Below are 17,161 nucleotides of genomic sequence, written 5' to 3'. Positions count from 1 at the left end.
TTGTCCATCACACATGGCTCATATTCCTGCCTCCTCGGTTCTGGTTCTTGCTCCGTTAACGAAACTATTCCCTCAGGGAACATAACTTGGTTTTCTGGAATCTACTATCCTCCCTGGTAACAACCTATATAGAGAGGCCATGGAGGAGGAATTTCCTGAAACCCCAACATTTGAGTCATAATTTGATGCCTCTTAGGATTCAAAGAGGCCTCAGACCTGTGACTTTTAAACATTTGGGGAGTATAGGTTCCTTTAAGAATCTTCTGATAGTTATAGACATTCTCTGCAGAAAAATACATTCAATACCTTAGTACAATTTCAAGGTGTTCTCAAAACCCCTGAAGCCCTTGGGTCCCAGATTAAGAATTCTTGTTAGAATAGCCAAGAAAAGGGAATCAGCAATGTGAATGATTCTGGTTTCCTGGTAAGTTCTAGCCCTGACTAGTCACTCTCCCTTGCTGAAAACAAAACAAAACAAAACAGAACAAAACACAGCAATGACAACTCCCAAGATTTAACCTCAAGGTTATCCCTGAGAGTCCAAACCTGGGCAGTAATGGCAAAGGGCTTTCAGCCAAGCAGTAACTACTCTTTGGAGAACCTAAGTTAAGCTGAGTAAAATAAGCCTTGTTTGATAATACCGTTTACATTTCCAAATCCTGGGTATCAAGCTTTCTTCCTATCCCTTGCGGCCCTTCCTAAGTTTAGCCGCTGGTGTAATGGGGTAACCATGGCAACAACCACCTGCCTATTTAAAACCATCTCCAATGCTAAATAAGGAAGCCTGAAGAAAATGGCTGCTTGCCTGCCTCTCAGTGGACAAATTGGGCACTCCTGGGTATTTTAGACACGGGCGAATAGGCAGGGTAGAAGCAGTATGTATGCAAAGCTCCTCATAGGAAGCATTTGGTGACCTGGTGAAATAGGTGCTACTTCAGCCCTTCTGTCTTCAGATGTTAGGCAAGCACACAGGTTTACGTGCAAATCCATGTGCCTGTCACCACGTCACCCATGCTACCTTGACCTCAATCAGGTGAAGAGTGAGGTGAGAACCTACCCTCAGAGAGTAGTCTTGTTTATGGGATCTCGGAAGGGAGAAGGAAAAACAGTTCTACAGATCACAGTGAATTTGTTCATACTTTGCATTAAAATGCACACTACAATCTTTTTTTTTTTTTTTTTTGTCTGACTGATGTGTCTTTCTAATTGTACTTAATCATGTGGGTGATGGATGATTGCTCTATTTATGTCATATGTTGGCCTGCCTATTGATTTTTGGCATATGGAGAAATTTCTCCCTCCCTCTGCTTCCTTGCTTTCTGGGAATTACAGAGGTTTGGTTTCTTTCCCCTGCCGAGACCATACAACTGATCACACTGAACATCTTGCTCTTCCACAGTATACTGTACCCTCTCACTCCTTCGTATCTTTTCGTACATTTGCTTCCTTCTCCCTGTGTTACCCTCCTCTTTTTCTGTGCCTTGGTTCAGTCATCTCTGTCACTGGAAAACCCTCCATGCCACGTTTCATGTCCTTGGTTTTTGCTCCCATAGGTCACTTCTAGTCACATCCCTTAACACAAACCATTCTGCACATCTGCTTGCCAGCCTGTTTCCAGCACCGGGCTGTGAGTCCCCTACATGGGTCTGTCCAAAACGCCTGTAGAACAGTGCCTGGTGTGCATTATGTTTTCAAAAGATCTGTTGAATGAATGGATGAATGAATGAACAGAGCCCCACGGCTTTCACAAGTGTATGGTACATGCGCATGAGTACGTATAAGGATACTTGTGTGAGGCCGGGTGCAGTGGCTCAAGTCTGTAATTCCAGCACTTTGGGAGCCTGAGGTGGGCAGATCACTTGAGGTCAGGAGTTCGAGACCAGCCTGGCCAAGATGGTGAAACCCTGTCTCTACTAAAAATACAAAAATCAGCCGGGTGTGGTAGCGGGCGCCTGTAATCCCAGCTAGTTGGGAGGCTGAGACGGGAGAATCACTTGACTCAGGAGGTGGAGGTTGCAGTGAGCCGAGATTGCCCCACGGCACTCCAGGCTGAGCAACAGAGTGAGATGCCACTGAAAAAAAAAAAAAAAAAAAAAAGGTACTTGTGTGGAAAGAGGACTTTAAAAGTCTGAGGAATGAGTTGAAGAGGAGTACTTTTTAAAAAAGTGGTTTGTGTATATCTGGGAGTGCAAAAGATTGTTAAAGGTGATCACCTGAACTGTACGTTTGTGACTACAGTGTCAGGGGCTGGAAGTACACGTGTTCCTAGCGTGCAGTGAGTGTGTAGAGTCTGTGCGTGTGAGAGCAAGAAGACGCTGTGATAGGATGCACTTCCTAAAAGGTTCATTCAGCTACTATCACATCTCATAGATCACTCTTCCTGAAGCTGCAGTGTTCAATATCTGACCTCTGAAAAGACCTCCTTCTTATTGGTTGACCTCTCAGGCTGTGGGGTCAGGACAAAGAGTAGGAGTGAAAATGGCAAGTGCTGAAAATGATGGGTACAGGCTTTAAATGAATGTCTTCAGTGAACGCTCTAACCTCTCTTTTAAAGACAATTCTTGCTTGTAATCCCAGCACTTTGGGAGGCCGAGGAGGGCAGGTCACTTGAGGTCAGGGGTTTGAGACCAGCCTGGCCAACATAGTGAAACCCCATCTCTACTAAAAATACAAAAGTTAGCTGGGCATGATGGCGCACGCCTGTAGTCCCAGCTACTCAGGAGGCTGAGGCAGGAGAAAGGTTTGAACCTGGGAGGAGGAGGTTGCAGTGAGACAAGATTGTGCCACTGCACTCTGGCCTGGGTGACAGAGTGAGATTCTGTCTCATAGATAAAAAATAAAATAAATAAATAAATAAATAAAGACAATTCTGTGGGCTAAACAAAAGTCAACATCTTCAGGTTCAAAGACAAAGTCCAAATCATTATCCATCCTCCTCCTCACCTACCTAGGGCTGGGGTGGGAACAGTGTCAAAATAGTGGTCATCTTGAAATAGTACAGCAAAGAAAAAGAAAGAATGAAAATTAACCAATGAGAAGAAAGAGAGAAAGAAGGAAGGAGGGAGAAAGGGGTAGCTATATGTCAGTCACAACTCAGTTCTGGCAAATTTTCTCCTACAAGGAAGAAGGGTTTGCTTTCGTTTGCAAATGACCTCGTTTCCTCTTTCCTTTCATTTCTGAACCTAACTTGGCAACTTCACAGAGTGCCCAGGCTGAGGCTGGGACTTAGTGGGTTCCAGGTCTCCGGCCTTTGCAGGTACCTCTCTGCTGCTGCCCTCTGCTGTCGGGGGAGGCCAAGGAGACGCCCTTCTGGGCCTCCTGGTCCAAGCCCCGGAGCTGCCACCTCCTCCCATTTGAGACCGACAGAAGCTAGGGTCTCTTCCAGCCTCCCCACCCTTCCACAAAAGAATCATGAGGGGCTGGGGTTGAAAGCGCTGTACTCGGAAGCAGAAGAGACTCAGGACGGGGTTCCAGTTAGCCAAGGGCAGATACCCTCCCACCTCCTCCTCTGCAAAAGCAGGCCCTTCATACCCACCTCTTGCTTCCCAGCCCCTCCCTTTGCACAGATCTTTTGGGAGAGGACAGGCAGTTAGCCTGTGCCAAGTTTCTGAAAATTTTTTTTTTCTTGGAAATGGAAACCCTCCTTCCGGCAATGTGGCAGGAAGGCCAAGTCCCTGGAGGCCCTGGCTGGGAACATTTCCGGAGAGCAGGTGAAAGGCCTCTGTTCCGCCAGGGCCACACTGGGTGGGTGGCAGTGCAGCCGGGCCTGCAACTTACCTGCTGTTGAATTTTTCAGGGTGTTTCTCTCTCATCACGTGGAATCTGTGTGCAATGGAAGCGTCCTGAAAGTGAAAGAGACAAAGCAGATCCTTGGTGAGTGGTCATGACAGTGCAGTGTGGAGGGAAGGGACACACACATGCCCTCGCTGAGTCATGCCAACCCTGGGACTCTATCGCATGGTGGGGCTCCAGGTCACATCCGCGGCACCAATAGAGGCTCAACACTGCCTCCAAGGGGATGAGCTAGCATCATCAATACTCTTACAGCCTGTGCCAGTAGCCTCTGGAGTCCTTGCTATTTCACTCTAGCCCAGGCCCGCCGAGAACAGATAGTTCAGGGGTGAGTGGAGGGGAAAGCCTTTGCTCTTTGGGGAGACTGAGAGTCTGTGAGCATAGGACCCTGTGTCTGGGGCTGAGCATGAGTCTCTGGAAATCACTTTCCATAATAATTCTTTTTAAAATAGTTTTTACTTTGGAATATTTTGACTCACAGTAAGTTCCAAAAATAGCATGGAGTTCCTAGGTCCCTTTCACTCAGCTTCCCTCAATAATAACATTTTATATAACTGTAGAATATTGTCAACACTAGAAACCTGACATTGGTAGATGCTATTAGATATTAAGTCCTAACCATCCACACCAATAGAAATAATTAGTGGCATTGGATAACATGCTTAATAGATAATAAAAGAAAACTAAACTCTGGCTTCTGCTTCTTGATCACTTCACTCGAAGGACTCTCTCCAAGACCAGTAAGAGTCATTACTACACCGTGTGGACACTGCCCTCCTATGAGCACATCCCTTTGCCACTAGCGGCCCCCTGCACTCCAGCACTCACAGTTAGGAGGCTGTCATGACACTGTGCTCCTGGGGTCTCCATCCTCTGACCACAACTTCCTAACCCTGGGTTCTACCTGTGGCCCCCACTCCACACTGTGGCCATCTTGTGAGTTCTCGCAGCTGTTATCAGCATCTGAATGGTGATAGCTTCAAAGTCTCAATCTCTAGAGCCAACCCTAAGCCTCAAACCTGAAACGGAACTCGTCTTTCCTCCTCAAACTCGATCTTCCACCCTTGACACTGGTCTCATTTCCCAGCAGAAGAATGTGTAACACCCCTTCACTGCTCACGCCCCATGCTGGCACTTCGGGTGCAGGTGCTGGGTTTCAGAAATAAACAGGCTAATTGGACTGGAGATGGGGGGTGACACAGAAATCAGGGAGCTGACTAGATTTGTTTTGCAACGAAAAATATAGAAATCCATTTACTGGAATACATGGCTACAAGACACCAGAAATTCCATGCAGTCAATTTTCATCAAATGCATATTAATTCTGTTTCTTATATGAAAATTTCTGCCTGTGTGGTTTTTTAAAAATTTTAAAATTTTTTAATTTTTAATTTTTTTTTTTTGAGATAGAGTTTCACTCTTGTCACCCAGGCTGGAGTGAGTGGCGCGATCTCGTCTCACTGCAACCTCTGCCTCCCAGGTTCAAGCAATTCTTCTGGCTCAGCCTCCCGAGTAGCTGGGATTGCAGGTGCCCACCACCACACCTAGCTAATTTTTGTATTTTTAGTAGAGGCAGGGCTTCACCATGTTGGCCAGGCTGGTCTCGAACCTCAGGTGATCTTCCCTGCCTCAGCCTCCCAAAGTACTGGGACTATAAATGTGAGCCACTGCACCCAGCCTCTGTGTGTGTTTTTAAGCATCAAGAGGTATAGTTCTATGAAGAAGCTTTTCGAGCATGAACTCTGTGTGGTGAGGTGCACCAGGCACAGGAGTCCACCAGCCCACAACTGAAAGGTGGCAGGGCAAGAGGAGAAAGATGGGCTTATTTTGTGATTGGCAAACATTCTCTGCTAAAATGATGTTTTGAGAATTTAAAATTTAAACTTTAGCTTTTTTTTTTTGAGATAGAGTCTCACTCTGTCGCCCAAGCTGGAGTTCAGTGGCACAATCTTGGCTCACTGCAAACTTCGCCTCTCGGGTTCAAGAGATTCTTCCACCTCAGCCTCCTGAGTAGCTGGGATTACAGGCGCCTGTCACCATGTCTGGCTAATTTTTTTTTTGTATTTTTAGTAGAGACAGTGTTTCACCGTGTTGGCCAGGCTGGTCTCAAACTCCTGGCTTCAGGTGATCCACCCACCTTGGCCTCCCAAAGCGCTGAGATTACAGGCGTGAGCCACCAGGCCTGGCTGATTTATTTTTTAGTTTAAGATATATTAAGAGTTTAAGGTCTTGGAGAGGCATCCCCATGGGTGCACAGGTGAGATGTGCAGACCCCAGGGAGGCCTCTGTCCCCAAGGCCTGTCCATCCTGCACTGCTTCCCTGGGCAACAGCACTTCATGCTCCCAGACTGTGCCCACCTCCCACTCTCTCAGCAAATTTCAGTGAACACCCTCAATAAGATTCATATGACATTTGTCAAATACTTCTCTAAAATTCATGAAAATATTCCATCTACTTCTATTCCTTTGAAGCACTAATTTTCTTCTGTCAGGAAAAAAATGGAGGGGAGGGAAGAAAAAAGCAATCACATGTTGCCTGGCACAATTTGTACTTCACTATCCCCAACCCCCAATACTGCTGACTGACTCCCAGCTCTTTTATTCTCTGGGATACATGTACAGACCCCCTCCTTCCGTAGAGTTCTGGCTGTCCATGGTTTTTCCATAACTAGGTTTTGCAAAGCTGCTTTTCACAAAGACCAGCCTTTAAAACATTATTAGTGAAGCACGTGGTCCCTAATTTGACAATGTAATCCCTTGGCAAATACACAAAGTAGCAAGGGAGAGTAGAGCAGCGCCTTTTCTAAGTCTTAAAAAGGCTATGACGGTAAAGACTCTGAACACGTTTCTCTACCTGGGGATTAAAAAGAGAGTCGAGATTCACTTTCACTCTCCGGAGCTTCTATGTCAGGCAATGACCTGAGCCTATTTACAATCAGTAGTGACTTCATTTAAATTTGGGAAACCAGGGCTACGATGGTTCAAACCCTTTCTTGGTTACTAAGGTATAAACCCTTTCTTGATGATAATTAAGGCAAAGCGAGACTTCTGTTCTGAAGGCGGCAGATGGGAATTACAAATCCACGGAAGTGATGATAGCATTTCTCACAGCCTTGCTATCTGAGGTCTTTCTTTCAGGTGTGGAGTGAAGAGGAGATGGTGGAAGGTATGGACATAGGGCCTCTTTCCTGAACTACAATTCCAAGCACATGGGTGGACAAAGAAATCTGGGACCCTTCCAAGTACATGCAGCAGTCATCTGGACTCTGAGATATTGGAATGTCTAGGCCAGTACTATCCAATAGAAATATAGAGTAAGCTACATATGTAAATGTAACTTAACATTTTCTAGTAGCCACATAAAAAATTTAAAAAAAAAGAGATGAAGTTAATTTTTAAAAATTTTTTAAATTTTTTATTTTTTTGAGATGGAGTCTCACTCCACTGCCCAGGCTGGAGTGCAGTGGCATGATCTCAGCTCACTGCACGCTCTGCCTCCTGGGTTCAAGTGATTCTCCTGCCTCAGCCTTCCGAGTAGCTGGGATTACTGGTGCCCACCACCATGCCCGGCTAATTTTCGTACTTTTAGTACAGACGGGGTTTCACCACATTGGCAAGGCTGGTCTCAAACTCCTGACCTCAGGTGATCCACCCGCCTCAGCCTCCCAAAGTGCTGGGTTTACAGGTGTGAGTCACCATGCCCGGCCTGAAATTAATTTTAATAGTATATTTTCATTAACCCAATAAGCCCTGAATATTATCACATGGAATTAATAGAAACATTATTGAGACATTAAATTTTTTATATCACATTTTTGAAATGTACTGTGTATTTTATACTTACAGCTCACTTGACATCTTAATTAAGACAAGCCCCATTTCAAGCACGTCATACCACATGTGGCTGACGGCTGTTATATTGGATAACGCAGGTCTAAGTCACTTTGGCAATTTATGGAGATAAAAAGATGGAAAGGAGACCATAAGGCAGATTATTTGAATTTGGGTTGGTCTGAAAATTATGGGAGATTGGGGAATGGAAAAGGGTGTAGACCCTTGTCCGTGTCCCTCTGGGGAGTCCCACTGTATTAGTATCTTCATGGCTCTCACAGGTGACAAATAAGAACTTGGTGCCGGCAGAATCCATGAATCTCCAGGAAAAATTATGCCTTGTTGAGAAATTCCCTATGTGTAGGATGCTTATCATGGTGAGAAGCTTGTCTAGTGATAGCTAGGAATGATCTGCAAAGTGGAAAATGGTGTGTGGGTCAGTGCGACCACTGTGGCCTCTCCTTGGCCCCTGGGCTCCCCTAGCATCAGAAATAGATTTCACTGAATCAAGGGATTAGCTGTTCACCCGTCCTGTTAAGGCTCATGAAAGCAGAGCTTGTGAGGAGTTCAGAGTTACACATACCTTGGGAATTATTCTGTAGTCTCAAACTTCCTGTCACTGATACCTGGCCATCCTGACATTTTCTGCTAATCCAAAAATAAAGAACAGGGAGGAGCAGGCCAGAGAAGTCAGAGGAAGTGGCATCCTGAATGACTGTGTTTAAAATCCCCTGCCGGTAGATATTGTCGGTTAGAAGGACTGATAAGGCCAACTATCTTAGCTTCTCACTGTTGAGAATCTGATGTGTGGATGGGGCTCTCGAAGCAATGAGAGCACAGTCACTCCTTGGAGAGGCCAGGAGACCCTGCCTTATTTATTGCCTTATCTATTAAGTGGGTTCTATTGGCGTCAACGGGTCCCAGTAAACTCATCAGAGAAAATTCTATCCATAGCACCCAGGGGCACTGTGTCAGGGGTCATTGTCATCATCTTTATAAATACAAAGCAACAGACATTTGATATCATAAGATATTCTAAGTCCTTCAAAAGAGGCAAAGACCTTGCAAGGCTCTCTTTGCCAATGGAGTCCACCTCTATTTGATCATCATAAGGAAGTAAAACTTCCTTGGTTTACACACCTACTTCTCTTACAAAGTTTGGGAAGTCAAATAGGGAGCAAGACCTTCTGCAAATGTCAGCCCCAGACTCTGTTAGGGTTGCGTGTTGGTTACTTGTTTTCTCAAGAATTTCTCTTTTCAACTTTTAAAGAGCGAGCATACAAACCCTGCAAACATTTTATTGAGAGAAAGCCAAGGGCACACCAATGAGATGAGAACAGCCCTGGTTTCTCATTCTTCTGCAATATAATATTAAACATGGATAAGCTAAAGGTGTATGAAAAAAATCAAGAGAAAGATATTGTGAAGTTGTTCACAATTGGAAAGATGAATAAATTGGGTTATTGTAAGTCAGCCCAGGGTAGGTAAATTATCTTGACCACTGAGAGTGATGGAGAATCTGTTTATATGCATTTCCTTGGGGACAATTAATTAGCCAGCCAGCAGGCCTTCCTTCCTTCTTACCTCCCTTCTTACCTCCCTTCTTACCTCCCTTCTTTCCTTCCTTCCTTCCTTCCTTCCTTCCTTCCTTCCTTCCTTCCTTCCTTCCTTCCTTCCTTCCTTCCTTTCCTTCTTTCCTTCATTTTTTCCTACTTTTTTGCTAGAATAAATTAAAACCATGATTACTGAATAGTCTTGGCTCTTGGGTTTAGGGCTTGGCTATTTAGTTGAGGGAAGGCTGTCCATTCCTCTTCATGTGTTAATCCATTTGGTCAGCAGATACTAAGGAGGACCATCTTATTACAGGGCACTGTGTTGAGACAGGGAGGTGTCGGGAACCATGTTTTTGTCAGCCAGAGCAGGGTGTGTTATAAAGGGAAGAGGTGGGGCTGAAGCTTCTGCAGGCAGCTGCGCTGTAACCTGCTGTCTAGAAGTTCCCAGGCAGCTCTGCCAGTCTTGCTCCTCAGCTCTGGCTTCCAGCCCATTGCTTAGAGGGGCTAGTTCTCCCCTCCTTCCCTGCTTCCCTTTCCATTTATTTCAGTTTCGGCTTCCGTGCCAGTGAAGAGCCACTTCCTTTGACCATTCTCTGCTCTAGTAGGTTGTCTTCACTCCCTGAGAACTTGGTCAGGACCATCTGATTCAGAATGATCTCAAGGGCTTGTTAAAATGCCAGTTGCCGGACCTCACCCAGACCTACTGAGTTGGAATACGAATCAGCATCTGTTGCGGGGGTGGAATTTACATTTCTGATAAGAGGTGGTGGTGAGCCACCACAACTAAATTTTGAGATTCCCCTCTCTCAAACCATGTTACATTTGGCAACATGAAGATGGAGGGGGCTTCAAAGAGGCACAAAGCTCAGTGGTCCACAGCTCAGTTGGCTTTAGAGCTCAACTATTATGATTCCAAGCTCTGCCACTCACCAGCCTGAACTTGTTCCTGTACCTCTCTAAGCTATGGTTCCTTCTTACAAAACACAAATGGATAATGCCTGCATCCACTGGCAGGGAAACTATGTCTGGTGTGCAGTAGGTACTCAATAAATGTTAGCAAGTTGTGTTCTGGTTACTACAGGAAAAAGACATGAGGTTTTTAAAACTGTAATGATGGGAAACCCACGCTCCCAGAACCCCGGACCTGTCAGTCACATCTAATTTGCAGGAGCTGAAGGCTGTATATGTTCCTGCTGGGGGAAGTGGAGCCTCAGCAGCCGGTCCAAAAAGGAGAGGGGCCTTTGAGCAGCAAGAGGAGGGAGGGCATCTGCATGGGTCACTGGAGGGGCACCTGGAAGAGGTCTAGGGAAAGCTGCCCCTCAGCTGAGGCCGGGGATCCAGTGGGATGAATCAGATTGGGGCACTTGCTCCCAGTCCACCACCTCTACCCTCTCAGAACCTCATCATGGGCTCAGCAATGATTCCCTCTTCTGCTTTAGTAACAGAAAAAGAGCACTGGATTAGGAATCAGAAAATGAAGGCAAATCCCTTAATCTGAGTCTCTGTTTTCTTAACTCATAAAATAGAGATAATAACGCCCTTCAGAATATATCTGTGAATATGGTAAATTTTAAATCCTTCTGTAAATATAAGGTATTATTATTTTTAATCCTTTCTTCTCCCATGGTTCTCTATTTAGCCTTCTTATTAAAAGAGTAAAACCTAGGTTGGGCACGGTGGCTCACGCTTGTAATCCCAGCACTTTGGGAGGCTGAGGCAGGTGGATCGTTTGAGGTCAGGAGTTTGAGACCAGCCTGGCCAATATGGTGAAAACCCGTCTCTACTAAAAATACAAAAATTAGCTGGGTGTGGTGGTGCATGCTTTTATCCCCAACTCCTGAGGCAGTAGAATTGCTTGAACCCTAGAGGCAGAGGTTGCAGTGAGCTGAGATCGTGCCATTGCACTCCAGCCTGGGTGACAGAGTGAGACTTTTGTCTCAAAAACAAAACAAAACAAAACAAAACAAAACAGCCTTTCACTTAAACTTGCTATCCCCTCAAGCCACCTATCATTTCTCCTTCTTTTTCCTTTTTAAAAAAATTAAAATACCAAAATTTCAAAAGAAACACAGCTAAGCAAGGTTGAGGAGTGCAGGTATCACAGAGTCTGGGGCAGAGAATTGGTCTGTTTCATACGCATGTGAAACTAGGCAGCACAACTCCAAAGAAAGGGGAAGAGAGCGGAGAGAACCTGGCTCCAGAGCAAGGCACTGCCATGCGAGTCAAGGGTCCTGAAGCCTCATCTGTAGAGTGAGATGAGCGGGATAATGATACCTGCAGGACTACTGTGAGGACTGGACTATGTACAGCCTAGCACTGCAGAGAGCACACAGGTACTCAATAAATGCTAGTGTCTGTTCTTACTTATAAGTGGGAGCTGAACGATGAGAACACATGGACACAAGGGGGAAAACAACACACACTGGGGCCTGTGGGGATGTGGCGGGAGGGCGAGCATCAGGAAGAACAGCTAGTGGATGCTGGGCTTAGTACCCAGGTGATGGGATGATCTGTGCAACAAACCACCATGGCACACGTTTACCCACATAACAGACCTGCACATCCTGCACATGTACCCCTGAACTTAAAATAAAAGTTTAGGGAAAAAATTTGATAAATATTTGTTGAAAAAAAGAATAAATAGTTCAATAATTCTGTCTTTTTTTTTTTTTTTTTGAGACAGAGTCTCGCTCTGTCACCCAGGCTGGAGTTCAATGGTATGATCTCAGCTCACTGCAACCTCCATCTTCCAGGTTCAAGCAGTTCTGCCTCAGCCTCCCAAGTAGCTGGGATTACAGGCACCCACCACCACACTTAGCTAATTTTTGTATGTTTAGTAGAGATAGGGTTTCACCATGTTGGCCAGGCTGGTCTTGAACTCCTGGCCTCAGGTGATCTGCCCGCCTCAGCCTCCCAAAGTGTTGGGATTGCAGGTGTGAGCCACTGCACCTGGCCAATTCTGTCATTCTTGGAGAAAGTAAATTTCTTTGTTGCACCCCCACCCCCTCCCAACCCCCAGCTTCATTTATAGAAATGATTGATCTCTCCCCTCCCGTTCCCATCCTGTTCACAGCAGCCTGGGAAGCAGTTCCCACCCCAATCCTCTTTGGACCAGAAGCTGAGCTACACTAGATGTGCTGGGGCTAGTGGATGAAAAAGGAACAGAGTGCTGTCTTTGCATTGTGGGAGTGTATGTGTGTGCATGGGGGTAGGGGGTACCATATAAGTACATTAAACAAATTCCTTCAATCTAATGCAGAGTGTGCATGAATGGGGTGAGCATAAGGGCTGTGGGAGCATCAAGGAGGCTCATAACTTTCAGCCTAAGGGGTCAGTTGGGAGGAGACGCCCCTAGAGGTTTATGAAGCACATGGAGGGAGTGGAATGGGTTGAGAGAAGAGAGAATAGGAGAGAAGGATATCTGAGTGCTAAGCCAGCCAAAGGCAGCTTGGGACCACAAGGTCCTCCTTTGAGGATCAGAATTCCCAGTTCCTGAAGCTCATGTGAGAGTTTCCTACCAACCTTTTCCCCTGGTTATTTCTTGGTGTTGCTTTTCTATGACTGCTACAAATTACAGAAGGAGTAAATATGTCTTTTGAAAAATTTTCAGTCTTTTCCTGTGTTAGTTAAAATGACGGAGGAAAGAACTTCCTCCCTAAACAAGAGACGGGGAATAAAGCGGGGTACAATCAGGGTGTCCACACTCAGGCCAAGTTTCAGAATGCTTGGACCCAAGTCAGGGCTGCGGGGCAGGTAAGACAGGTAGACACTAGGGACCCAGAGGTGATAGCAGAAGGCTGGAACCCTTCCTGGGCATTTCTCTTCCATGCAGAAAGGTGATCCTTGACCAACTCACCACACCAATGGAGAAATAGTTGTTCATGATGCTGTATGGGACCTGGTCCCCGTTTTCCACTTCCTCTCTGGGGATGACTTCCAGATGCCAGCGGTCCAGCATCACCAAGGGGCTCTGCTCAATGTCCTTCAGGATTTTTGTCAAGCTGCCCCCTTCATAACCTGTGGAGGACAGCACTGCATTTGCCACCACAGCAGAAAGGCAGTGCTCTTGCTAATGCACAGGTAGTTGTCAGGGGAGGTAAGCCCAGGGCATCTGTGACTAGGGGACTCCCCACTGTGTCTGTGGGCTGGAGACGCTAATGTTCCCTGAACCACATAGAAGGGGAGGACAATTGAAAATACTAAGATGCTGGGGGCAGGGCAGGGAGTGGGTGCTGGCTAAAGGTTGCAGGCTTGTGTAGCTGAAGCAAACCCTGGAGAAGCGGTGGGCTGGATGGCTGGGAGTCTCTGCATGGGAGAACAGCAGATGTCATGTAGGAGACTGTGTCATGTAGGAGATGGACAGTGTGGCAGGCAGAATTTTAAGATGGCCCCTAGGCCTGGGTCCTGCTTGCTCTGACACTGCCCACCAAGCATGGCCGATCATTGAACACTGACCGTTGCACTGCCTGGTCTTGACTCATTCTCTGAATTATCAGCCATCTGGAGTTCCCACCCTTTTCCTGGCTGGCAGCCTGATCTGTCTGCTCCATGTGTTGAGCTGAACTTCTCCACTTTCTGGCGCATGCCCAACTCCATGGGGGCTACTGCAGTTTGCAAAGTTCTCTGCCCCTTGCCTTATAAACTGGTCACCACTCTGTGTTTCCTCTTAGGGAAATTTCAAAATGAAGGACCATGGCCATGGGGCTTAGGATAATCTGAATGCTTCTAGTGACGCTAAGTAACTGGAGATGGAGCATTTTGGTCCTCAGTTTTAGTCCTTATTCAGGAGATCAGCCATTTGTGGGAGAAGGAATTTCACACAGGAAACATCTAAGTGAGCATCTTCTCGGATGGGACTCTGGGGATGGGACACATGAGACTTTGTCTTTACTCTAGAGTTGATTGCTTTCTACTGGGGAAAGCAGGCTCTAAGTTGACGGTTTCAGGATGATATTAAACATGGGGGTGAGGGAGCAAAAACTCCCAGAGCCCCGAAGAGGGGCTTTTCTTCTAGATTCAGCATGGGATGGAGGGCAGAGAAAGGGTCATGGGCTTGACATGACTACAGAGTTTTGTATTACACTGCGGAATGTGATCCACAAAAGGGTAAGTTCAGCTGGCTCTGTAGAGCATCTCTGTCAACAGGAACACCTGTTCCCAGGGTAGCACCACTAGCATGCAAACTCACCTCCTCCCCAGCGGAGACAGCGGGCAAGGTCATTTCCTGTTCCAAGAGGCAGGACAGCCACTGGTGGATGCTTTGCAAAGTTGGCCTTATCTGCAAGACACACAGAGGAACAGAGGACCATATGCCATGGGACTATAGAATGTTTAAGTTGTCTTTTTATTCCTGATCTGATGCTTGAACCCCTCCATAGCATTCTTTGTTTGAATACCACCCTGATGGGAAACACACTACTTCCTAAAGCCATCTATCCCATCTGCAGCATGTTAACCACCACTAATTGAGTTAAATCTGTCCATTTGTGTTTTATATTCAGCTAAATCTGTATCCCTGCAACTTGCACATGTTTATTCAAATTTCATCCTAAATCTGTCCTTTGGGGTGGCAGCATACACCCCAAAACATTAAGTTGCAAGTTTTTAATCCTTAATGATAATCAGCACTTACTCCATTTATTCCTCAGCCTAACCTTGCAAGGTATTATCCTCCTTCAAGTAGCTGAAGAAACTGAGACTGAGAGAGGGAAAGTAGTCTACAACCATCCTACCCTGAACACGCTCAATCTCATCTGATTGCAGGAGCTAGGCTTGGTCAATACTTCAATGGGAGAGAGGGAAAGTAATTCCAGAGCCAGGATCCAAGCCCAGATCTCTATGGCTCTGAGTCCATTCCCCTCCTCTCTTCAGGGGCTAGGCAGGTACACAGATTAGTAAAACAGGTGGGGCTGGGACACTAGGGAATAGTGGGACATTGGACAAGCTGAAGATGCTCACCTTCAACTTTTCACCATTCGAGTTTAAAAGTTAAAACTAACATTAGCTAAACAAACAAAACCTCCAGGTGTTATTTGGCCCCTACACCAGTTTCTCACTTCCACACCTCTCAGGATTGCAATGACACAGATTCCTAATCATTCCTCTTCTGATAGTTGTGAAGGACATCAGATAGAACCACCAGAGAAAGCATAACAGTACATGTTTTCATCTGGTCTCAGATCTACCGTGGCACATTGTCTAGGCTGGGAGAGCTCAAGGGGGCACAGGTGTCCATCAGTTTTGGGGTTGGGTGGGTATTTCCATGAGACCTCAGCACTCATGGTGCCCCTGGATGTGAGCAATGTGATTGTGGGGTTGGGAGAGATGCAGGAATCAGCAGAGGAGGCTCAAGCTAGGGCTGCCCTGGCAAACTGGAGCTTGTAGGTCCTCCAGGTTGTCTGACCTATGTCAGAAATGGCTGAGTACAGGCGAGACCCAGGACTGAGATGGCCACTGGAAGGCTTGAGATAGACAGCAGAGCAATGCAATGGCCTCTCTCATTGTCCTCAGAACATGTGATTGGAGCACCGCCTCCCTGCCTTTGCATAGCCTGCTCCCTTTGCCTAGAAGGCTCTTGTTTCCTGTGTCTGCCCCTTCTTCTGTGTCCCCACCTTGGCAGGTCAGCTGTCCTTATGGTGTTGAGGCTAGAAACCTGTATGCCACCCTGGGTTTTTCCTTTTCCCCCCACACATCCATTCACATATCACATTCTATGTGCTGTCTCCTTAACGGATCTCCAAGAAATCTCTTCTTTCTATCCCCATGGTGATGCCTGAATGCAGGTATGATTCCTTCCCACTGGTATCGCTGCAACAGCCTCCTCTTGGCTCTCTCCGCCTCCAGTTCCACCCTCCTAGTGTGTCGCCCATGCTTTCACCAAGAAGGGCAGTCCACGAACCACAGTCTCTTGAATTGGCTCACTGCCTTCACTTATGGGATGGGGCTGTGTGGATCCTCATGGCCCCATAGCCTGCCACAGTAGGCCCAGGAACCAGGCTCTGCCTTTCTCCCTAGCCTCACCCTTCTGCACATCCTGCCTCCCACACAACATGTCAACCATTCTCAAGTGTTTTCACTTCCTTAAAGCACAAAGCTCTCTGTGGCTCAGCTCAGAAGCTGCCTTTGGGAGGCCCTCCCTAGTTGCCCCAGCCTGGACCTGGTGCCTCGTCAGAATATTTCCTTAGCACCAGAAATGATCTCATTGTACTCTCTTGTAATTATTTCCTTGTTTGTTCCCTGAATGTATTGTAACCTCCCCGAGGGAGGCTGGGTCTTGTTCTCACAGCATCTTCACACATATCGACTGAAGTCTGCTATACGCAGATGCAGTGTTAGGTGCTTCAGCTCTGAGAGTGGGCGAAAAAGCCGTGGCTCAGGTTCTCATGGTGCTTACTTACTGTCCAGTGGGACAGACAGATATTAAAGAGGAATCCATGGAGACAATGCATCATTTCACATTCACGTTGGAAAAGAGAGGAGCACTGTCCTATAAGAAGGTGGCTGAGGCTGGTGGGTGTGTCAGGGGAGGCTCCCCTGAGGAAGCCACATGTCAGCTGAGATCTGAAGTGGAAGCTGACTGAGTGAAGGCTGGGGCAGCACTGCAAACAGGGTGGCCAACTTGTGCGAAGGCCCTGAGGTACAAGGGAGACTGGAACGCCCAAGGGTCTGAGTCCAGATGGAGAGGGATGGAGGTAGAAATAAGGCTGGAAGGGTGTGCAGCAGCTGGGTCACCCAGGGCCTTGTAGATTACTTCAAGGGTTTTGTCTTTATTCTAAGAATAATGGAAGCCACTGGTGTGCTTTACGCACACCATGCACCCAGTGACATGCAGGAAAGATTGCTATGGGTGTAGGGAGAGAACAGATCAGAGAGGGGACCATGGAGGGACACTGGAGAGCACTGAACAAGTGCTTAAATGAGAGTGAACGGATGAGTATCTTACACAGTTATCCCTTTTACTTCTGCTTTTTTTCTCTTTGGGTCAC

At 46.6% G+C, this 17,161-nt stretch overlaps 1 protein-coding gene across 4 annotated transcripts in view; it reads right to left on the bottom strand.

The window, feature by feature from the left end:
- The window catches only part of DGKG (diacylglycerol kinase gamma), a 214,335-nt gene that overhangs the window by 91,473 nt on the left and 105,701 nt on the right, over positions 1 to 17,161 (bottom strand). For all 4 annotated transcript variants that reach the window (XM_025375538.1, XM_025375539.1, XM_025375541.1 and 1 more), the window contains 3 exons: positions 14,365 to 14,454; positions 13,033 to 13,193; positions 3,778 to 3,842 (listed from right to left, as the gene is read on the bottom strand). In XM_025375538.1, coding sequence (XP_025231323.1) covers positions 3,778 to 3,842; positions 13,033 to 13,193; positions 14,365 to 14,454 — 316 coding nt within the window. The remainder of the gene's footprint in view (positions 1 to 3,777; positions 3,843 to 13,032; positions 13,194 to 14,364; positions 14,455 to 17,161) is intronic.

Source organism: Theropithecus gelada, chromosome 2 (assembly GCF_003255815.1).
Source record: "Theropithecus gelada isolate Dixy chromosome 2, Tgel_1.0, whole genome shotgun sequence".
Classification (NCBI taxonomy): domain Eukaryota; kingdom Metazoa; phylum Chordata; class Mammalia; order Primates; family Cercopithecidae; genus Theropithecus; species Theropithecus gelada.
The sequence above is the reverse complement of the archived record's forward strand: the minus strand, read 5'-3'. Positions and strand labels throughout refer to the sequence as shown.